This window comes from Gadus morhua, chromosome 16 (genome assembly GCF_902167405.1).
Source record: "Gadus morhua chromosome 16, gadMor3.0, whole genome shotgun sequence".
In the NCBI taxonomy this organism is placed as follows: domain Eukaryota; kingdom Metazoa; phylum Chordata; class Actinopteri; order Gadiformes; family Gadidae; genus Gadus; species Gadus morhua.
The window spans coordinates 933,289-957,294 of NC_044063.1; the positions used below are offsets into that span (position 1 = coordinate 933,289).

Here is a 24,006-nt window from a genome sequence, read left to right on the forward strand (position 1 = left end):
AGTATGATTAGTATCATATAGTAGGAGTCACTGAGGCATCATGGGAACAGCAGGGGGCCGGGGGGGCCGGGGGGGGTCCTGTGGAGAGCACCCAGCCAGCGGGCTGCAGGACGGGGGGGGGGGGGGGGGGGGGGGGGGGGAGGGGGGAGGACAGGAGGAGGAGGAGGGGGAGGAGGAGGACAGGGGGACGAGGGGGGAGGAGGAGGACAGGAGGAGGAGGGGGAGGAGGAGGACAGGAGGAGGGGGGGGGAGGAGGGAGGGGGGGGGAGGAGGAGGACAGGAGTAGGAGGGAGGAGGGGAGGAGGACAGGAGGAGGAGGAGGACGAGGGGGGAGGAGGAGGGGGGAGGACAGGAGGACAGGAGGGGGGAGGGAGGACAGGAGGGGGGGGGAGGACAGGAGGGGGGAGGGAGGACAGGGGGACAGGAGGAGGGGGGAGGACAGGAGGGGGGAGGGAGAGGACAGGAGGACAGGGGGGGGAGGGAGGACAGGAGGGGGGAGGGGGAGGACAGGAGGAGGGGGGAGGACAGGAGGGGGGAGGGGGAGGACAGGGGGGGGGGGGAGGAGGGGGAGGACAGGAGGGGGGAGGGAGGACAGGAGGACAGGAGGAGGGGGGGAGGGAGGCCAGGAGGGGGGAGGGAGGACAGGAGGGGAGATGGGGGGGGAGGGGGGACAGGAGGGGGGAGGGGGGGAGGACAGGGGGGGAGGCCAGTCCTCTTCAGTCCAGGCGGTGTTCTGCTCCGCCCCTGCGGACAGACACCATGTTGTTACGGTCGGGTTCATCTGCAGAGGCCAGATGACCCTCGGACCGGACCTGTCTGAGGCATCAACACAGACGGCACAGACGGCACAGACGGCACTGACGGCACTGACGGCACTGACGGCACTGACAGCTGCTCCTACAGCGTTGGGACGGACATTCTTAAGTTCAATTTACTACCTTTTAATATCTTTTTTAATACCAGCACAACTTCAAGAGAGAGACCATAGGAGTTGGATTAAACAAGATGTCCCAACGGGACTCCGTCCATAGTTTTTAATCAATGTGTCACAAAGTAGACACAGACAGAGAGTGCCAGAGAGAGAGTTTTTGTGGCAGTGTTGAAGTTAAGTTATAATTACCTTGTTAAATATTGTTATTACAGTGTAAAGGTTTTACATGAAAAAGTACCGCGTAGTAACGCGTTACACACAACACTAGCCATGGACACTTCTGATCCGATTCGATTTCTAAATCTGAATAGATCTATTCCTATCATGTAATCTGAATGTACTGTATATAGGCCTATGGCATTTACAAAAGTGGCAAGCGTACGTTCGTATGTCTCTCGCGCACAACCGTTATGTTGGTCTGGACTTCCACGATATATGTAAGGGATAATGTTGTACTACAGAACGCTGGTCATTATGGGGTAAATAAGCCCCGACAGGGCGAACCGGACCGCGATGCGAAGCGGAGGTGACTTGCTTCGCCCTGAAGGGTATTATTTTCGATGATGTCCAGCGACGTTCTATACATTATTACACGGCTCCATGCCAAAACAGCAGAGAAATAGCCCGCCAAAGACGTTGATGTCGCTTCGAAACCGGACGCGTTGGGGTTGATAAGTTACCGGACTACTTACGGAGTAATAAGAATCTGGCAAAAATAATCCACTTTCCTTGCGGTCAAGTTCGGTATGCATAAAAGAACCGACTGACCAATTGCGAGCTACTGCAGCTGCTGATGCCATCTCTCCAAGTTAAAAAGTTGCCGCACCCACCCCAAACCAATCTGAATAAGAGTATACATGTCGATTATAGCGGACTACACCACCTCTTCTATTCCGCATGGAATTATATTCCGATCAGAGAATTATATTCAGATTGAGCCGTATATATGATCATTTTTTATTCTGATTGAGCTGTTCTTCCACTTCTAATCGGATCAGAAGTGTCCATGTAAACACGGCTGTCTACCGGTCACACAGGTCTCCCGGTAACGTCAAAATCCATACCGTAGTGCAAATTCACACCAGTGTACTTTCTATAGAGGGATTATCAGTCTAATGCCGCTTTTCCACTGCATGGTACCAGCTCGACACGACTCGACTCAGCTCGCATTTTTTGCGTTTCCACCGCGAAAACATGGTATCTGGTACCTGAAGTGGCTGCTTTTTTTAGTACCGCCTCGCTCTAGGTTCCAAGCGGCTGAGCCGATGCTAAAAGGTGACGTCGGCAGACGGCCGGCCACTGATTGGCCAGAGAGTGTGACGAAGTCACGAGAGCGACATGGCAACCATGTTGGTAGCAGCCATAGCAGCGCCACGGCCAACATATTCCACTTCTTCAACTTCTTCAACATGCCAGCTAATAATAGTAATGTTATCGATGTCCTCCATTGTTGTTATGTGGGTTCTGTCCATGTGTGGGTTGCGTAGGTGTTGTTTGCGTCGCGTACAAAAATACGTCACGGCCCTTTCGCGCAGCCGACCCCGACACGTCCAGGAGGTACTATTTGCGGTGAAAAACGACCCGTGCTGCTGCCGTGTCGAGTCGTGTCGAGTCGAGTCGAGCTACATGTGCGGTGCAAAAGCGGCATTAGTCACTCCCCGCTCTACGAGCCTGTCATAGGCAGAAAGAGACGAGAGCGACAAGAGCCGCAATCATGTCTTGCTGTGCCGTTGGTTGCACAAACCGTTTTAATAAGACTGATTATCCCACTTATTGTTTTTTTTGCTTACCAACATAATAAAACAATTCAAATACTTTAATAATTATGCTTTTTCTTATTCGTATTGCATTCTTATTAAATGTATACTCTGAGTTCATCTCCCTCAAAAAGTAGTCCCCTTTAATTACGATCGATCAAACATGTTTTTGACACCTCGAATGTCATTATCCCGCTTATACCATGGTCACTTGCCAAAGAAAAGAAATTAAGGTCATTCATTTATATTTTCATGTGTTTTACAATCCAAATATAAAGTCTTTCCCATAAATAGGACGGGCCGTAGCTACGACTTGGCAACGGGAGGTATTTTATGCCGCGTTTCCACTGCAGGGTACGGTTCGGTTCGGTTCGCCTCAGTCCGCTAGGGAGGGGGCGGTATAGCCCAGCTCAGTTCTGAGGTCGCGTTTCCACCGCCGACAGTACCCTTTGTGGTAGGCCGGATGTCGATCGCCGCGGCAGCTACGTAAACATCGTAAACAACGTCTTCCTCCCCAAGAATGCAGACAAACGTCTCCACTAGGGCCCGACCGATTCGATTATAGCCTTTTTGAAAATAATCAACATCTGCCAAAAAGACGCAGATTACAACTGTTTTTTTTTTTTTTTTTTTAGAAATGTTATTGCGCTTAGTATCCTGCAGATTGCGCTCCTACTCGCCTTGCTAACTAACAACTTTAGCTGGAGTAAAAAAGAGGAGATTGAATTTTACCGTACAACATGAAAGCACGCTCGCTCAGGCAGCTGCGCGCTCACCTCACCAATGTACACAAGACGCGTTGTTTGAGCATGTTGTGCCTGTTTTTCTTTAGGTCCCAGGCCATGTTAATTTGATATACTGTAGACTCTAACGGTGAGACCATACTGCTCAGCACGTACGTGTTAGTCACTGCTCACGAGCGCAGCACATTGGGAGTTAGTTATTTATTTTACATTTTACATTACACTCATTTTTGACTGTAAATGTATTCTAAAACACTCAAAGGTTCTGCAATCAATTCACATATTCGTCAAAAATGTTTAAAGTATATTTAAGGTATCAAAAACTATGTTTTATAGGCTTTTTTTTGTTTTGTTTTTAATCGGCCGATTAAATCGCAATCGTAATTTTTCTATGAAAATAATCGGCATCGGCACTCAAAAATCAATATCGGTCGGGCCCTAGTCTCCACCTCCTTGTTCGCCCAGGCGAGCGTTTTACGCAACATGCTCCAGTGTTTCCCCTACCATTGTTCAGGCCTGGCGGGTCGCCAGGCCAACGAGCGCCCCCCGCCAGGCCAACAACAGCCAAAAAAAAAAAATGAAAATAAAAATAAAAAAAAATGAAAAAATGAAAAAAATAATAATAATGCGGTGTCGCGCGTGCGCAGATTATGCCCCATCATAACGGACAATCTGACACCATTAATATCATCATTAGCATGGCACTGTCACACTAAATTTGTACCGGCTGACAAATTTGTACCGGGCGCGTCATCAATACGTAATCCATTCCAAACCTGCCCGGCAACAGATGATCAGATGATTAGAACCTTTCGAATGACGTGAAAGGTTCACGAACATTTGCGAACCTTCTATCTAGCGATCCGTATTGTGCTATTTCGTCCTTGACCTGCTTTAAACACTCAATTTACTTACTAAATTTGATTAAACAATGAAATACAATACAAATATAAAGTAAAAACAAGTGTTATCTAGCGATCTGTTTTCTGAATTATGTTATTTCGTCTTTGGCAACATGAGCGCAAATGTTTTTTGAAACCCGCTTTAAACACTCAGTTTACTAGCTAAATTTGATAAAAAAATGAAATACAATACAAATATAAAGTAAAAACAAGTGTTATCTAGCGATCCGTTAACTGTACTATGTTATTTCGTCTTTGGCAACATGAGCGCGAATGTTTTTTGAAACCTGCCCGGCAACGGACGACGCGATCATCTGTTGCAGGCAGGTTTGGAATGGATTACATATGGATGACGCGCCCGGTACAAATTTAGTGTGACAGCACCACCAAAAATTGTATTGTAAATAAAATTAGTTAATTGTTACTAACGTGTTTATTGAATCATTATCAACTTGTGATGGCTAAGCAAGTGTTTTACATGGAAATAACCAACAAATACTCTGGCATCCCGTGAAAAATGTATAAAAAAAAATCACACTATCAGCTCTTACCACCGGGCCTAAAAAAAAATTCTAGGGGAAACACTGATGTTCATTGTAAAGAAAAATACCTCGAGGCTACTGTTTGTTTGTTTTTATCCCCACGTCGCCCGGTAGTGACGATTGTGTCGACCAATCAACGGAGGGGGTGTGTAGCTCGAATTTTCCGGCACCCTTTCAGGCGTCTCAGTACCCCAACGGAAGAGTACTGAAGACGAGGGCAAAACCAGTACGGCTCAGTCCGGGTCACGCCCACTTTTGGCGGTGGAAGTGCAATCCGTACCGCACCTTTGTGAACCGAACCGTACTGCACCCTGCAGTGGAAACGCGCCCGTCTCACCACAGCCCTGTCTCACCACAGCCCTGTCTCACCACAGCCCCGTCTCACCCCACGCCCGTCTCCCTGCCCCGTCTCACCCCGTGCCCGTCTCCCTGCCCTGTCTCACCCCACGCCCGTCTCCAGGTCCTACCGTCTCACCCTGTGCCCGTCCCCCTGCCCTGTCTCACCCCACGCCCGTCTCCAGGTCCTACCGTCTCACCCCGTGCCCGTCTCCCTGCCCTGTCTCACCCCGTGCCCGTCTCCCTGTCTCACCCCACGCCCGTCTCCAGGTCCTACCGTCTCACCCTGTGCGGGCGCCGTCCCGCTAGACGAAGACCTTGGCGAGGGCGTCGGCCCCGGCGCTGCCGATGAAGGGCTGGGAGGGGTGGAAGGCCACGTCGTGGATGGCCTCGTCGTGCTTCTTCCTGTGCGCCGTGATCTCCTGCACGCACGTCCTGTTGTCCAGCATCCACAGGCGCACCGAGCAGTCGTGGCCTGAGGGGGCAGCAGAGGGTCAGACCGCTCCCTAGGGCGGCCCTGCTGGGGCCCACAGGCCTTCATGGGCCCCTCAAACCTGGAGCCTCTCAGGGATCCCTCAGAGGAGAGGATCCCTCTAGAAAGATCCACTAGTGGAGAGGGTCCCTCTAGAGGATCCACTAGTGTAGAGGATCATCTAGAGGGATCCCTCAGAGGAGAGGATCCCTCTAGATGATCCACTAGTGGAGAGGATCATCTAGAGGGATCCCTCAGAGGAGAGGATCCCTCTAGATGATCCTGTCCACTAGGGGATCCCTCTAGAGTCTCCATAGTGGATCCACATAGTGGATCACTAATCCACTAGAGGGATTCCCTAGTGGATCCCTAGAGGGATCCACCAAAGGGATTCCCTAGTGGATCCCTCTGAAGGCCTTCAGAGGGATCCTCTAGTGGATCCTCTATTGGATCCCTCTAGAGGATCCACTAGAGCGATCCACCAGAGGGATCCCCTAGTGGATCCCTCTAGAGGATCCACTAGAGCGATCCAGGGATCCCTCTGAAGGCCTTCCACTAGGGGATCCCTCTAGTGGATCCCCTAGTGGATCCCTAGAGGGATCCACTAGGGTCCCTAGAGGGGACCCTAGGGATCCCCTATTGGATCCCTCTGAAGGCCTTCAGAGGGATCCACTAGAGGGATCCACTAGGGGATCCCCTAGAGGGATCCCCTATTAGATCCCTCTGAAGGCCTTCCGAGGGATCCACTAGGGGATCCCCTAGAGGGATCCCCTATTGGATCCCTCTGAAGGCCTTCCGAATGGTCCTGAAGGGCTTGGAGGCATTCCAATCGTGATCCGTCCTCGCTCTACCGGTGAGACCGGCTCCAGCTCTCCGTCCGGATGGACTAACTGGCACTAAATGTACGCACTTAATGTATGTTGTACGTTCTGGCACTTTAAAAAGCATTGTGTAGTTATCCATCAAAAGCTAATCTGAAAAAGCTTGAATATGTTTTTACGACTGGCACCTTATGCACTCACTTAAAAATAACCATCCGAGCTATCTTTGTTGTGTACGGGGAACGGGATAACCTAGTGATCGTTAGTGCTTGGTACTATGATCATCCTTACTGTTCCAACAGCGATATATTGTTGTTTCTCTTTCTTACGAATCTACTTATTGTTAGCTTTAGATCAAAGTGCCCGCTAAACGCCTTGAGTGTAAATGTATATGTATTACAATATCCCAACGGTTGTTTCATGTGTTTCTTAAAGCCGGCGTTAGGGGGAGCTTCCCTTGGGCTGGTCTCTAAATGTGTCGCCTTGGTGACGCGTGCGGATGCGTCGCCTTGGTGACGCGTGCGGACGGGCCGCTACTCACTGCCAGAGATGAGGTACGTGCCCTTGGGGTCGGTGGTCAGACAGGTGACCGCGTCCAGGTGAGCCACCATGGAGTGGACCACTTTACCTGCAGGGACACACACACACACACACACACACACACACACACACACACACACACACACACACACACACACACACACACACACACACACACACACACACACACACACACACACACACACACACACACACACACACACCTTTAAATGCATTGTTCTTCCACAGCGGGCCGACTCCCCGTCGTCGGCGGTAACTCACCGGTCTTGTTGTCGAGGAAGCGGATGGTGCGGTTGTCGTGGGCGGTGATGGAGATGGGCTCCGAGGGGTGGCTGACCACACGGTGGATCAGCTGGCTCCCTGGGGACACAACAGCACAGCTCCTCAACGCCTGGACCAGACCCACGCTGCCCCCTCGAGGCCTGGGGCCACCAGACCCACGCTGCCCCCTGGAGGCCTGGGGCCACCAGACCCACACTGCCCCCTGGAGGCCTGGAGGCACCAGACCCACGCTGCCCCCTGGAGGCCTGGAGGCACCAGACCCACGCTGCCCCCTGGAGGCCTGGGGCCACCAGACCCACGCTGCCCCCTGGAGGCCTGGAGGCACCAGACCCACGCTGCCCCCTGGAGGCCTGGAGGCACCAGACCCACGCTGCCCCCTGGAGGCCTGGGGCCACCAGACCCACGCTGCCCCCTGGAGGCCTGGAGGCCCGGGGACACAGACACAGGCAGCACTACGCTACGTTCTGAGGCTACTGGACGAGCTACGCTACGGTCCAAGGCCAGGAGCCTGATGCTAGGGGATGCTACGCTACGTTCCACGGCTCACCGTCCACGGTCTGCGTCTCCAGGGCGACGAGGCTCTGCTCAGTGTTCAGGTCGTAGAGGAGCGTGTCGCCGCCGTCGTACGACACCACCACCTGGTTGGGGTCGGAGGTCACGAAGGCCACCGAGGTGGGGGTGCCACGCTCTGGGGAAATAAAGAAAGAGCCACCGTCAGTCCCACACACGCCCCCCCCTGGGGACCTCGGGGTTACCATGGCGACGGGCGCTACCTTTCTCCTTGTTGAGGACGGAGAGGCAGGGGGCGGAGCCCAGCGGGTCCCAGACCCTCACGCTGCCGTCCGCCGAGCAGGAGGCCAGCCGCCGGTGGGCCGCCGAGAAGGCCAGCCCCCACACGGCGTCCTCATGGCCCCCCAGGACCAGGCTCTGAACGCCCGGGTCTGGGGACGCACACAACCACAACCACACACACACACACACGTAAAGTTTAGCAAAATAGGTCAAAGAATGGTGGCTTTACACTGTACCAGTTTCATAGCAGCAGGGTTCCACTCTTCCTGATCAATAACTCTTCTCACTACTGGTGCTTGAGTTATCGATCAAGAGATCATCTGTAAAAGCTTGACTCATTTTTACGACTGGCAGCTAATGTACGCACTTATTATACGCTGTACGCCCTGGCACCTAGCATTGTGTAGCATCTTACCCTAGCTGTCCCCGGTGTACACGGGGGATGGGTTAACCTGGTGATGGTTAGTGCTTACCACTTGGTTCTATGAACAGCCTAACTGCAGTGACAGCCATATAATGTCGTTTCTCCTTCTCCTGACCAACAGACTGACTGTGAGCGGCGGTGGATAAGGGCCTGCCTAGCGCCCTGAGGGCAAAGGTCGACCCGGTGTCGGCCCCGGTGTCGGCCCCGGTGGCAGCCCTGGTACCGTAGTTGTCGTAGGGGTCCACGTTGAGGTCCGGGATCTTCCAGCAGCGAACCGAGCCATCCAGACCCCCGCTGTAGCATGCTTCACCCTCAGGGCCCATGGCCAGAGACAGCACCGCCCCGCTACAGACAGACAGACAGGAGGGGCAGACAGGCAAACAGACAGACAGACAGGAGGGGCAGACAGGCAAACAGACAGACAGACAGACAGGAGGGGCAGACAGGCACAAAGACAGACAGACAGGAGGGGGAGACAGGCAGACAGGAGGGGCAGACAGGCACACAGGAGGGGCAGACAGGCACACAGGAGGGGCAGACAGGAGGGGCAGACAGGCACACAGGAGGGGCAGACAGGAGGGGCAGACAGACAGACAGGAGGGGCAGACAGGCAAACAGACAGACAGACAGGAGGGGCAGACAGGCACACAGACAGACAGACAGGAGGGGGAGACAGGCACACAGGAGGGGCAGACAGGAGGGGCAGACAGACAGACAGGAGGGGCAGACAGGCACACAGACAGACAGACAGGAGGGGCAGACAGGCACACAGGAGGGGCAGACAGGCACACAGGAGGGGCAGACAGGAGGGGCAGACAGGCACACAGGAGGGGCAGACAGCACAGGAGGGCAGACAGGAGGGCAGACAGGCACACAGGAGGGGCAGACAGGCACACAGACAGGACAGGACAGGCAGGAGACAGACAGACGGAGGGGCAGACAGACAGACAGGAGAGGGCAGACAGGCACACAGACAGACAGGAGGGGCAGACAGACAGACAGGAGGGGCAGACAGGCACACAGGAGGGGCAGACAGGAGGGGGAGACAGGCACACAGACAGACAGGAGGGGCAGACAGGCACACAGACAGACAGACAGACAGACAGACAGGCACACAGACAGACAGACAGACAGACAGACAGACAGACAGACAGACAGACGGAGGGGGAAACAGGGGTAGGAGGCACTGGGTAAACATGTGTTCACCATGTGTTCATGGGGTCATCATGTGTTCACCTTGTGTTCATGGGGTCATCATGTGTTCACCATGTGTTCATGTGTTCACCATGTGTTCATGGGGTCATCATGTGTTCACCATGTGTTCACAGGGTCATCATGTGTTCACCATGTGTTCACAGGGTCATCATGTGTTCACCATGTGTTCATGGGGTCATCATGTGTTCACCATGTGTTCATGGGGTCATCATGTGTTCACCATGTGTTCATGGGGTCATCATGTGTTCATGGGGTCATCATGTGTTCATGGGGTCATCATGTGTTCACCATGTGTTCATGGGGTCGTCATGTGTTCATGGGGTCATCATGTACTCATCAGGTGTTCATGGGGTCATCATGTGATCATCAGGTGTTCATGGGGTCATCATGTGTTCATCAGGTGTTCATGGGGTCATCATGTGTTCATGTGTTCCTCACCTGTGCGCTCTGAAGGTGTAGATGGGTTCCACGTCCAGCGCTGCGTTCCTGCGATAAAGACAGACCAGCAGACAGGTTTAGCTGTAGCTCACGGTGGGAGGGGCTCTGATTGGTTTAGCTGTAGCTCACGGTGGGAGGGGCTCTGATTGGTTTAGCTGTAGCTCGTGGTCACGGTGGGAGGGGCTCTGATTGGTTTAGCTGTAGCTCACGGTGGGAGGGGCTCTGATTGGTTTAGCTGTAGCTCGTGGTCACGGTGGGAGGGGCTCTGATTGGTTTAGCTGTAGCTCACGGTTGGAGGGGCTCTGATTGGTTTAGCTGTAGCTCACGGTGGAAGGGGCTCTGATTGGTTTAGCTGTAGCTCGTGGCCACGGTGGGAGGGGCTCTGAGGGACGGGGGTCCCTACTTCTTGGAGTGCATGGCCTTGTTGAGGTTCCACAGCTTCAAGGTGCCGTCCTCGGAGGCGGTGAGCAGCACCTCCTGGCTGGGGTGAAAGGTCAGCGCCCGGATGGCGTCGTCGAAGTGGCTGCGCAGCGTGAAGCGCGGGTTCCACGTCTTCTTCAACTCCTCCCGGGGGTCCTGCATCTGGGACAGGGGGGAGAGTCAGGGGGAGAGTCAGGGGGAGACCCCAGGGGGAGACCACAGGGGGGAGAGTCAGGGGAGACCACAGGGGGGAGAGTCAGGGGGAGAGTCAGGGGAGACCACAGGGGGGAGAGTCAGGGGGAGAGTCAGGGGGAGACCCCAGGGGGGAGAGTCAGGGGGGGACCCTAGGGGGGAGACCACAGGGGGGAGACCACAGGGGGGAGACAGTCAGGGGGGAGACAGTCAGGGGGTGAGGGGTTGTGAGGGGGGGTGGTGAGGGGGTGAGGGGGTTGTGAGGGGGTGGTGAGGGGTGAGGGGGGGTGAGGGGGGTGGTGAGGGGGTGAGGGGGTGAGGGGGTTGTGAGGGGGTGAGGGGGTGAGGGGGTGGTGAGGGGGTGGTGAGGGGGGGTGAGGGGGTGAGGGGGTTGTGAGGGGGTGAGGGGGTGGTGAGGGGGGGGTGGGGGGGGAGGGGGGTGAGGGGGTGAGGGGGTTGTGAGGGGGGGGGGGTGAGGGGGTGAGGGGTTTGTGTGAGGGGTGGTGAGGGGGTGAGGGGGGTGGTGAGGGGGTTCTGGTCTATGCTAGGGGGCTGGTGTTGGACGGGGGGGGCTTATGGATCAGAGCTGCTGTGATGCAGAGTACTCACGTCCATGGAGAGGTCGTTGTCGTTGGCGACCGTGAGGTCGGCCAGCTCGCCCAGGTTCATGTCCCCGCCCCCCACGGCGTCCATGATGAAAACGTCGGAGGAGAAGCCCAGGGCACCCGCTGCTGCTGGGGGGGAGAACCAGTCAACGACCGTCACCATGAGGGGCTCCACGGCTGCACAAGGCCCGCCCTCCACATGGAACCTCCCTAAGGAAGAGGCTCCCTCTAAGGAGAACTCTGAAGAACAGGTTCTCTGAGAAGAACAGGGTTCTCTGAGAAGAACAGGGTTCTCTGAGTAGAACAGGGTTCTCTGAGTAGAACAGGGTTCTCTGTAGAACAGGGCTCTCTGAGTAGAACAGGGTTCTCCACAGGAGAACTCTGTAGAACAGGTTCTCTGTAGTACAGGGTTCTCCTATGGAGAACAGGGTTCTCCACAGGAGAACTCTGTAAAACAGGGTTCTTTGAGATGAACAGGATTCTCCTCTGTAGCACAGGGTTCTCTACAGAACAGGGTTCTCTACAGGAGAACTCTGTAAAACAGGGTTCTCTTATTAGAACAGGGTTCTCTACAGGAGAACTCTGTAAAACAGGGTCCTCTTATTAGAACAGGGTTCTCCACAGGAGAACCCGGAAAATCAGGGTTCTTCAGAGTAGAACAGGGTTCTCTGTAGCACAGGGTTCTTTGTAGAACAGGGTTCTCTGTAGAACAGGGTTCTTCAGAGTAGAACAGGGTTCTTTGTAGAACAGGGTTCTTTGTAGAACAGGGTTCTCTTGAGTAGAACAGGGTTAAAGGAGGATAAAGCCTTTGAGGTCCGATGACATATCCAACGCCTCCTCTAAAAAGAAGAGAAGATCAGAAGAGAGATGGTGGAGGAGAGTCTGGTGGGGGGGGCTCTGAGGGGGCCAGAGGGGGGGCTGGGGTCTTACCTTCCCCGGGGCGAGCCGGTCCCGACACCGAAGGGGGGGGGGAGGGTTTGGGGGGGAAGTCCGACATGATGCCCTGTAACTTGTTCCTGTGGTTCTCTGAACCGGGCGAGAGGAGACAAGACACAAACACAGCCAGTCATGCAGAGAGGTCAGAGGTCAGGGTGAGGAGAGGTCAGAGGTCAGGGTGAGGAGAGGGCGAGACAGGGGGGATGGAGGTCAAATCAAAACATACAGACGCTCGCACGCACGCAGACACGCACGCACGCACGCAAGCACACGCACACGCACGCACAGGCCGAGGACGGCCGTAAATAAAAAGGCAGAACCAAAGGGAGGCGGCGGAGAGGCCAAGCGGAGCGAGGTCCGAGAGCGGCAGACAGGACGTCCAACGCAAATCAAAACATAAAGCTGACCGCTCCTGCCCGTGACGGGGTGAATATGACGACATGAACAAACACAAACCAAAGCAGAACCCCCGGGGAGGCTGCAGGGACGCAGAGCAGGTCTGAGTGCGTGGTGACAGGAAATGGAGCGCCCAGAGTTCATGAAAGGCACAGAGAGACGAGTGCTTGGGAAAGACATCGGCTTTATTGACACTCAGGACGCCACAGCGAGGACACCAACAGAAAGGGCCGGAGTACACGAGACAGGAAGTTAAAGACTGGTGACGCGTGATGGGAGAGTGGAGTGGAGGGCAGTGCTGGTGCTGGTGGTGGTGCTGGTGGTGGTGGAGGGTGGTGTCGTTGCTATGGCAACAGCGTACCTAACTCCCGTCCGTCCCCCGACAGGCGGGCCTCTCCCGCCCCCTCCCCCTCCTCCCCCGAGCCCAGGAAGTCAAACTCTCCGAGCGCGTCCTCCGAGTCCTCCTCCTCCTCCTCTCTCGGGGTCCAGGTCGGAGGTCATGGGCTCTGCAGGGGGGGGGGGGGGGGGGGGGAGAGAGGGGGGTCAGCGACGGGACAGAGAGGGGGGGGGTCAGCGACGGGACAGAGGGGGGGGGGGGGGAGAGAGGGGGGGACAGAGGGGGGGGGGGAGAGAGGGGGGGTCAGCGACGGGACAGAGAGGGGGGGGTCAGCGACGGGACAGAAGGGGGGGGGGGGGGGGGAGAGAGGGGGGTCAGCGACGGGACAGAGGGGGGGGGGGGGGGAGAGAGGGGGGGTCAGCGACGGGGGCAGAGGGGGGGGGGGGAGAGGGGGGGTCAGCGACGGGACAGAGGGGGGGGGGGGAGAGGGGGGGGGTCAGCGCCGGGACAGAGGGGGGGGGGGGGAGTGGGGGACAGGGGGGGGACAGCGACGGGACAGGGGGGGGGGGGGAGTGGGGGACAGGGGGGGGTCAGCGCCGGGACAGAGAGGGGGGGGGGGGTCAGCGCCGGGACAGAGGCGGGAGACAGAGAGGGGGGGTGACAGAGGGGGGACTGAGGGGGGGGGGGACAGAGGGGGGGCACAGAGGGGGGACAGAGTGGGGGAGAGCGACGGGACAGCGCTGGGACTGGGGTGGGACAGAGGGGGGGTTAGAGGGGCTCAGCAGACAGCGGGCGCCGGGACCCACCTTTGCGCGCGGCTTCTTGTTTTGCCGGATGGTGCCGTCGATGCAGTCCTTGGCCATGGCCGTGAAGTCGTCCTCCTCGTCACTGTCGTCCTCGTCGTCCTTGCAGCCGTGCAGGAAGGGGATCTGGTCCAGGACCGGAGCCCCCCACACGGGACGAGGCGCTTCTCCTTCCCCGCGTTCCTAAACACCGCACACACGCACACACACACACACTTTACTCCAGTCCTCCCTGGAGAACAGGCCTGCAGTCGACCTTCTGCCCCCCCCCACTCACCTCTTAATCTGCTCCTCTATCTGTCGGACCAAATAAGGACTCTCCTGCTGTCCGCTGCCTCCCTCCACCCTCCTCCTCCACCCTCCTCCTCCCTCCTCCACTTCCTCCTCCTCCACCTCCTCCACCTCCGAAGGGTTTCTCCCTCGGGGGTGGTACTCGCTGGGCGGGGGTCCGTGGGTGGGGGGGGGGGGCCTCCGGGCTGCTCCCTCCCAGTTAGGGAGCGGGACACGCTTGGGAGCGGCATGTCGCAGGATGTGGGTATGGCTGAGTAAGCCCCCCTCCTCCAGGTACCTGGGGGACCGCCGGGACTACCAGGAAGACACCAGGACGACCGTCCGGGAACGACCAGGAAGACCGGTCGTGAAGACCAGGCAGAACCAGGAAGACCGCCGGAAAGACCCGGAGACCTGTCGGGCAGACCAGGAAGCACCCAGGGAAGACATCAGGGAGACATCAGGAAGACAGCAGGACCCACGGTATGAGCCTCATTGATATTATGGCCCCCTGCTCATCACGTAGTTTGACATCAACATAATGAACCATACAACAGATGGAAAGGAGCCTCACTTTGTAATAGCTGGACGTCCCTCCTTCCAGGACATCTGATTGGCTGGCTCGGAATCGGACTCTGCCGGGCCATTTGGTACTGGAGCAAAACAGAATCATTCATTAGTCCCAGCCGCCCTGTCCCACCGAGCCGGGCTCCATGACAACGTTATCTCTGTTGGGGTCAACGTACGTGGCTCAGCCTCCAGCTCCGGCTTCTTGTCCTCCAGGGACTCTGGTCTGTACCGGTCTTTAGCTTCTGGTGTTTGGCCCTGCAACACCACAGACCGCCACAGGGGGCAGCAACACATCAACACCCGACACCGCCACAGGGGGCAGCAACACATCAACACCACAGGGGGCAAGCAACACCACAGGCCGCCACAGGGGGCAGCACACCACAGACCGCCACAGGGGGCAGCAACATCAACACCACAGCCGCCACAGGGGGCAGCAACACCACAGACCGCCACAGGGGGCAGCAACACCACAGACCGCCACAGGGGGCAGCAACACATCAACACCACAGACCGCCACAGGGGGCAGCAACACCACAGACCGCCACAGGGGGCAGCAACACCACAGACCGCCACAGGGGGCAGCAACACCACAGACCGCCACAGGGGAAGCAACACCACAGACCGCCACAGGGGGCAGCAACACATCAACACCACAGACCGCCACAGGGGGCAGCAACACATCAACACCACAGACCGCCACAGTGGGCAGCAACACATCAACACCACAGACCGCCACAGGGGGCAGCAACACATCAACACCACAGGCCGCCACAGGGGGCAGCAACACATCAACACCACAGGCCGCCACAGGGGGCAGCAACACATCAACACCACAGGCCGCCACAGGGGCAGCAACACATCAACACCACAGACCGCCACAGGGGCAGCAACACATCAATCACAGTGACCGCTGAGAGGACTGATAAGGTATCAGAGCACAGAGGAAGTAAAACGAGTGTGTTGGAGTGTTGAGTGTGTTTGAGTGTTGAGTGTATTTGAGTGTTGAGTGTGCTAAGTGTGCATTAGTGTGGTGGAAGCGTTAGTGTAGCTTACCTCTCCTGTTTCAGGGCGTACTCCAGCATCTTGATGCGTCTCACCAGGTCCTGCTTCATGTTCTCCTGGCCTTTCCTCTCGCCCTGGAGGAACGCCACCTGAGCCTGCACACACACACACACACACACACACACACACACACACACACACACACACACACACACACACACACACACACACACACACACACACACACACACACACACACACACACACACACACACACACATTAAAGAATACCGAGGATGAAAGCCACAACACACCAACATTTGAATCCCACAACATTGTCTCAGAAGGCGGTTCCCCATCATGTATTTCCATCGGTGGGTCGTGGACGCTATGTTTACGTTAGCAGATGTGAGACCGTGCTGCTTTGTGAGGGGGAGGAGGCCAGCAGCCAGAACAGGGATATAAGTAGAGGGCTGGGAATAAAACGCTTTATTTTTAACTGCTGCAACCAGAACCCAGCACACATCTGGCAGAAAGGACACCTCCCAGTGCAGGGCTGGTCCCAGTGTTCCCAGTGGCCACGCACCTCCTGTCAACACACCTCCCACTGCAGGGCTGGGCCCAGTGTTCCCAGTGTTCCCAGTGCCAACACACCTCCCACTGCAGGGCTGGTCCCAGTGTTCCCAGTGGCCACGCACCTCCTGTCAACACACCTCCCACTGCAGGGCTGGGCCCAGTGTTCCCAGTGGCCACGCACCTCCTGTCAACACACCTCCCACTGCAGGGCTGGGCCCAGTGTTCCCAGTGTTCCCAGTGCCAACACACCTCCCACTGCAGGGCTGGTCCCAGTGTTCCCAGTGACCACGCACCTCCTGTCAACACACCTCCCACTGCAGGGCTGGGCCCAGTGTTCCCAGTGGCCACGCACCTCCTGTCAACACACCTCCCACTGCAGGGCTGGGCCCAGTGTTCCCAGTGGCCTTAACACTAAGGCTGTAACGATACGCGTATCGAAACTGAAATCGCGAGACTCAAATCCACCAACCTGCTCGCGGTGTGAGAAGGCAGAAGCGCGACACGCCCTTTCTAACTCCCCTTATCCTCCAGTCCAGATCCAGCCACCTGATATCAGCTGTTGGTGCCAGGGTTTCCGTTGTCCGGCAATAGAACAATTAAATATCAGACAAAATTGTAACTCTCCGGTCAAATTTTCCGATTGAAATTTGCTAATAATCTGCCTAAATAATAGTCTGCTGACACCGCTCCTCTTATCGATGCCGTAAGTCTGCGACGAGATGCCCTCTCTGTGACGACAGCTCTCCGTGGCTACGGAGGATTGCATTTCTCCACAGCCGTCGAAGTCCTCATATGTGATATGACCCACATTTATCCAGAGTGGGCCAAGCGTGCAGAAATAGCCTGTGTGATCCTGTCTCTAGTGTTCTGTGTGATTTGACCGGCAGTAGGTCTGCTTATAGGTCGGAATGAGTACTTCATTCTACCGGACTCGTTTGTTTCTTCACTAGACAAACACACACACGCTACCGCTCGCTCGTCCACTCACTCGCTGACGACACACACACACACACACACACACACACACACACACACACACACACACACACACACACACACACACACACACACACACACACACACACACGTCATGTTTTTTCCCATCTTTTTTAAAGTTAGGCTATTAAACATGTTGCATCTATACGGCCTGGTTATGTCATTATTTAAGCTGCATAGCCTAATAAGAAGCGCTAATAGGATATTTGACCTAAAACTAAACCTACGCAGGTCACTTTGACCGGCACCGTGTTTTCTAGCAGGAACGCTGCTTAGTGCTACCAAACTATTCCAATTACTATTTGTAATATCATATTATTATTTGACAATAATATTTTCCAATACATAAGCCTACACCACAAAACTAGTTGAGGGTTTTTGCCTACCTGCAAGCATCCTCCAACTGCAATCTTTGGATATTTATTTATTCATTTTGCTATACTTTAATAGTATTCTTTCTGTTCAAATCTGTTCAGTGTTCCAAATGATTTGTTATTAAATGTTACATTAAGTTAATTTTTATATAAGTGTTGTTTAAATAAAATGCTTTTTAAATGTAAAAAAATCGTGGGATGTATCAACCGTGGGTCAGAAATGGTGCTACAAACCGAATGGTGCGTTGGTGCATCGTTACCGCCCTAACCAACACACATCCCAGTGCAGGGCCGAGGCCAGTGGCCACACGCCTCTGGCAGTGGAAACATCCTCCCAGTAAAGGTTTGCTGGTCCAAGCGGCCGGCCGCCATCCTTCTCTCAACACGCATCCTTCGTTTCCTGCTTCCTCCTTCCTTTCCCACCTTTGTCCTTGCTCTGAGCTGATCAGCGCCAGTCAGGGTCAGAGTGGTCTGAGTGCGGGGCCCAGGGCCCCAGGGCCCAGCCCTAGGGAGATGGAGGACGCCTTGGGTGCTACTGGGTGAGCTGAGCAGAGCAGCTCTTCAGGGAATGTGATCACACCGCTTCACCTGAGGGAAGGCGGCCTGGGAGGACAGGAAGAGGAGAGCATTCCGCTTCCTCCTCAGGATGCAGATAACCAAATTCTAAAATAACCCCAACAGGAAGTTACTCAATCCTTGGTGTTTTTCGTTATCACAGCCCTCGGGCTCTTCCCGTCACAAACAACAACGTGCCAAACTGCCAAACATGCTCGCCCGATGCCAGGGAAGATGTCTTATCAAACCGCAGCCCAGCATCGATGCATCAATCACCAGCACACAACCCTCAGACGTGGTGCTTATCAAGTGTCAGAATATTGGCTAGCTAACAGACAAGCACATTTAACACATCAAAGGTTCAGAATGGCCCTCTGCTGGACCAACTTAGAGAAACGCTTGAAAACAAAACGATAATCGGAGCGCTAGGAAAAGCTGTCATTAGCTGACTATTCATAGCCTCATCAGACGGTATGTAACACGTTAGAACTCAGGCTGCAAGAGGACACTCGCCCAGAACACATGACCTCAAGACTACAACAGAGGACCGTCCATCGCCCAGAACACATGAACACATTACCTCAGGCTGCAAGAGGACACTGGCCCAGAACACATGAACTCAGGCTGCAAGAGGACACTGGCCCAGAACACATGAACACATGAACTCAGGCTGCAAGGGACTCGCCCAGAACACATGAACTCAAGAAAACAGAGGACCGTCCATCACCCAGAACACATGAACGGGTGCACACACACACAACATATCTGGTTTGTGTAACACAGGGGAGTTTTCTCATCAGCCTGGCTGGTGGTAAGAGGAACCCAGACCGTAATAAGTAGCTTGATCAACTCATCTGGGGTCTCATTTATAAAACTGTGCGTAGGATCGTTACTAAAAAGGTGCGTACGCCCAGAAGCCAAGTTTTGCGTGCGCCAAAAAATATTCAGATTTATAAAACACTGCGTACGCACACCTGTACGCAATCTTTGCTTTATAAATCACATACTGACTACAATTGTGCGCAGCTGAATCAGCTTCACGTTCCGCCCTCTACACGCCCCTTTTTAACCATAAATGGTCAATGCAAATGACCTCATGAATGCGATCTGCATATAAAACAGACTCAGATGCCGGTATTATGTCTTGTTGGAAACAATGGCAGAAGTACTGAGAAAATCAAAAAAGCGAAATTTCACGGAGGTTGAAGTGGAGACACTTGTGGGTGAGATGGAGGCCCGAAAGGTAGTTTTGTTCGGCGGTCACGGGATTGGGATCGCCAACAACAAAAAGCAGAGTGAGTGGCAACATGTTGCTGCAGCAGTGAACTCTGTCAGTAGCACGGAGCGCACTGTCCCAGAATTAAAAAAAGTGGTCTGACATAGTTACATATTTTTATCTAGCCTACCAATAAATCGTTATGGTCCCTAAATACCCTCTCCCTCCGAATCCTGCCATTTGCATGGTCCGCCAGAAGTGCCATATGGTGCAGCATTACCACGGCGCTCACCTCTGTATTTATAGGGTTACGGTAATAAGACTGACGAGAACGCCTTGGATAATCAGTTTGTAATTACCCACGTAAAATGTTCTTGAACATAACCCCTTTTTAATGCCTGATTTGTCATGAAAAGCATCAAGAGTAACGGACAACGATTGTGATGTGTGGCTTGGTTTTTCACACGGGATTTAATTGACATTCGATCATGTGTTTACAGTGTCACATAAAAATATTATGTTATTGACACATGTTGGACAGATGCTTTATTCCATGCAGTCGCGCCGTCAGTGGACAGTATGGAGTGACGGGATTAAATATAGAGAATTTCTTTTTATTTCTATTCTAAGGAGATATTTCTGGAGTTATAACTGAGAAATAACGCAGTGGACTTAAATTATTCTGATTAGGATTTAACGCATGATACGGGTTGAAATTAAATTGATGAAGGGCGATGATAAAACATAATCGTTCTTCTCACTCTGCAATTCTTCGGTCTGACTTCAGTTCACCACCACACCGTCTGTGTCGCCAATTCTCCTTTTCCTCCAAACCATGCGTACGCATGGGTCAGAGTTTGCTTAGGGCTGCGCACATTTTCCCGTCAAGTTGGTTTTTTATAGATCACAACCTTGGCGTGAAAAGTCACGTACGCCAATTTCAGCCCCGTTTTGTGCGTACGCAACGGTTATAAATGAGACCCCTGAGCCTTTGGGAGATCATTGTGTACGTGCCTGATCGATAAAACTGTCTTTATGATCTGACCACCTTCTAATAGCCCCGCTGGTGGGCAGAACAGTCCCAGCCAAACCGTGACGGATGAATGATCTGATAACGATGATGAATCCAAGGCTTTGACGTGAGAGACAATATCATGATAGAAGGGATAGAAAGACTCGTGGACCGCGTCCAGGGGCTTGGTGGGGTATGTCCTCCAAGGTCTAGGGTTAGGGTTAGGGTAAGGGTAAGTTAGTGTCCACACAGTGTCCACTCAGAAGGAGAGGTTAGATTCACACCCTGATCCCACCATCCTCCTGATAGGTCGGCCCAAGCTAGACCATGCTGTGGCTTTAGGTTCATTTGAGTCGTTATTGAGTGTTATCCGGTCCAGATGAAGCTGAGGGGCCGTACTAGTCGGCTGTAGACCAGGTACACCGCGGCCGTGTGGAGACAGAGCAGAGGGGGAGGGCCCAGGCTCTGGGTTACCTTACAAGGGCACGGCATTATGCCTGCTTCTGCTTGGACAGGTGACGAGCTTTAACTTGTTGACCTGCCACGCGCGCACACGCACACACACACACACACACACACACACACAGACACACTTAAACAATGTCCCGTCCAAAGTCCTCCTGCCTAACGGGACAGCCTCCCAGGCTTAGGGAGAGTAAGTGGGCTTAGCGCGGTTCAGAGGGCCAGACGACACCTCATGGTGCCGTCTGGCCATGAGGCCGAAGCTAGGCGAAAAAATACGCGCAGGAAGCAGGACAGAAACGAATATGCCAAGAAGGTCTCAGTGCCAGCCGTCCTGGAGGTGGAAGAGTGTGAGAGGAACCGTGAACCAGCGACCTCAGAGATAAACCCGGTTATCAGGCCCTCGGAGGAAGGGAAGCATCAGCTTCCTACTTTCACAGAATCCAATTAGAGCAGAATCAAATGAAAGCCGATATGACCAAGTAAAAACAAAACGATTTTAATGTTGGCTTTAAAGCGGTTTCTTGTCGTGTGGCTCTGCTGGGCTCATGAACATGACCTTCGTTCAGCCGGATGCACCTGAAGACCCCACTCAGGTGAGTCCCCCCCCCCCCCCCCCCCTCTCATCCTGCGGCCATCGCCTCGTTAGCCAGCAGAGAATCCTGGAGCCACAACTAGAGCAGGGCCTTTTTCTGGGCCAGCGTTTGAGGGCATGAGCGCTGGGTGTACGACGCATCAGAGAAAGGCTTCTTCATCATCACAATCATCGTCTTCCTCTTCTACGGCCTCAGAGCCCAAATGATGGAGGTAGTCAACTCAATGTAAGCACACACACGCAGCAGAGAGAGAGCAGATGGTGCAGCCTGGTTATGTTGTTTATACTGTAGGCCCACATGCAGCCCTGTGTGTGAGCTAACAGTACGGGGGTCATGGACGCATGGTATGGCTCAGTGCACACCGTTATTTATACATGAATATGCCTGGACCACACACACACACACACACACACACACACACACACACACACACACACACACACACACACACACACACACACACACACACACACACACACACACACACACACACACACACACACACACACACACAAACTTCTTCGAAGATAACAATGACTGTAATAGAAAGATGGCAGTAGGATCTCGTCATAACCTGCGGCTCCATTCGCCTGCGGCTACAGGGTGCCCACCACTCCACCTCCTTCATGGGGCGGGACGTGTGAGAGAAGGCAGGCCCTACCCCACGCCGTTCATTACCGAGCTCTAAGACAAACAGCTGCCCCTCGGAGCCGGGTTGAGTTACTGAAGGAGTGCATCCCCTGTTTGATAGGATTCCCAGAGGGATTATGTCAGCATGCATGTGTGCCCAACAGCACGTGCGTAAAGGGGCCCCGGCCCCGGGCCACCTGTCCGCCAGGCCTCGGTCTGGGCTCCCCGCGGGGCCGTTGGTTCTGGTCCCACCTGGCCCAGACCCGAGGGGAGGGGCCCGGGGCCGTCTGGTCTGCCATCTGGGGCCAGCACACGCGTGTTGGCTGGTACGGCGGTCCCAGACCCCCCTGTGACGAGGCCCCTCATGAAGACAAAGACTGACGAGGTGAGCCTCCTCTGGGGAGGAACTAGTGCTGCTGAGGGCCTCAGACCGCCCTGTGGGGGCCCTGACTGTATCTGGGAGGGAAGTGGGCGTGTCCCCCGTTTGTTTTGGCGGTGGTCATCCTATAGCAGTTTTACGATTGGTCCTCCTAAGGCACAGAGCAAACTCACACATAAAGGATGCACTGAAAGCTTTGGTCGGAGTCAGCTGTGCATGACATCCCGTCACTGAGCACACACACGCCTCACCACACCGGCATAAAGCAGAGAGCACGGCCCCACTATGTTGTTTTTCATTCATATTTCATCAAGCTATTTTTAACCAGGTTGGATTATGCAATACAGCCTGCAGATACACTGACCTGGGAGGGTAGAGCCATGAGGCTGAAGGGTTAGACCGACTCACGGTGGTCAAACCATGAGTACAAACACAACATAACCCGTGTCTGACCGGCTGGAACAGAATATCAACCAAAATATTAATCACGTGATCTGCAATATTATGGTAACATCACAGGTCACGTAAAAAGGTCACGAACAATTCAAAGTGGGTCGAGGCGGGCTGGTCCCTATCCAGGGGGACTACCTGTGTGACAGCCCTGGGCCACACACACACACACACACACACACACACACACACACACACACACACACACACACACACACACACACACACACACACACACACACACACACACACACACCACCAATCCCACTCCAGCTGTCCCAGCACCGAATGCCAATTTCTTAGCAACAACAATGACATCTGAAATGTGTGCAGGGTTAGCCCGTTAGCTTTAGCGTCATGTTATCCAAGAGCCACAAAATCCTCCATGCTTGTGTGTAGCGGACCCCCCTTCACCCGGAGCTGGTCTCTTCCCCCCCCCCCCCCCCCCCCCCCCCCCCCCCTCACCCGGAGCTTGTCCCTCTTCCTCGCTCACCCGGAGCTCGTCCCTCTCCCCCGCTCACCCGGAGCTCGTCCCTCTCTCCCACTCTCTCCCCCCCACACCCGGAGCTCGTCCCTCTCCCCCGCTCACCCGGAGCTCGTCCCTCTCCCCACTCACCCGGAGCTCGTCCCTCTCTGCCTCCCAGCGGTACTTCTCGGCCTGGAAACGGCCCCACTCGTACTGGATGAAGTGCAGGATCCCGGGCAGCGACAGGCCTCCGTCCCCGTCCTGCGGCTCCCGAGGCTGCGGGCATCCAGCCGTCGCCGCCCCAGTCGCCGCCGCAGCGATGGCCGCGGCTGCCGTCGCGGCTCCGGGCCCGTTGGGGTCTGGTCGGTCGGCCTCCATGTCGCCGTGCGGGGCTGTGCGCTGCGGTCGTAATGTCCCCGTCGTTGAGGCCCCACACTGAAAGCTGCGCTCCTTTCTTCTCGAACGTAAAAGCAGAATTACTACTGAGCGGGTCAGCCTCGCTGCTTCCGCTTCCGGCCCTTCAAAGTAAAGGCCGTCTGTGGCA

The 24,006-nt window shown here is 54.8% G+C and overlaps 1 protein-coding gene across 1 annotated transcript; it reads right to left on the reverse strand.

Moving 5' to 3' along the window:
• Nucleotides 1–587: 587 nt before the first annotated feature.
• On the reverse strand, nt 588–23,970 carry strn4 (striatin, calmodulin binding protein 4). Its single transcript, XM_030380792.1, is given in 20 exon segments — nt 588–744; nt 5,489–5,686; nt 7,046–7,132; nt 7,327–7,425; nt 7,895–8,035; nt 8,121–8,288; nt 8,787–8,908; nt 10,217–10,264; nt 10,620–10,798; nt 11,438–11,562; nt 12,364–12,459; nt 13,127–13,242; nt 13,244–13,271; nt 13,899–14,088; nt 14,474–14,589; nt 14,766–14,828; nt 14,922–14,955; nt 14,958–15,000; nt 15,802–15,905; nt 23,613–23,970. Coding segments are annotated over 19 exon segments (2,157 nt in total). The 5' UTR covers nt 23,841–23,970; the 3' UTR covers nt 588–744; nt 5,489–5,516.
• Between the last annotated feature and the right edge of the window lie 36 nt (nt 23,971–24,006).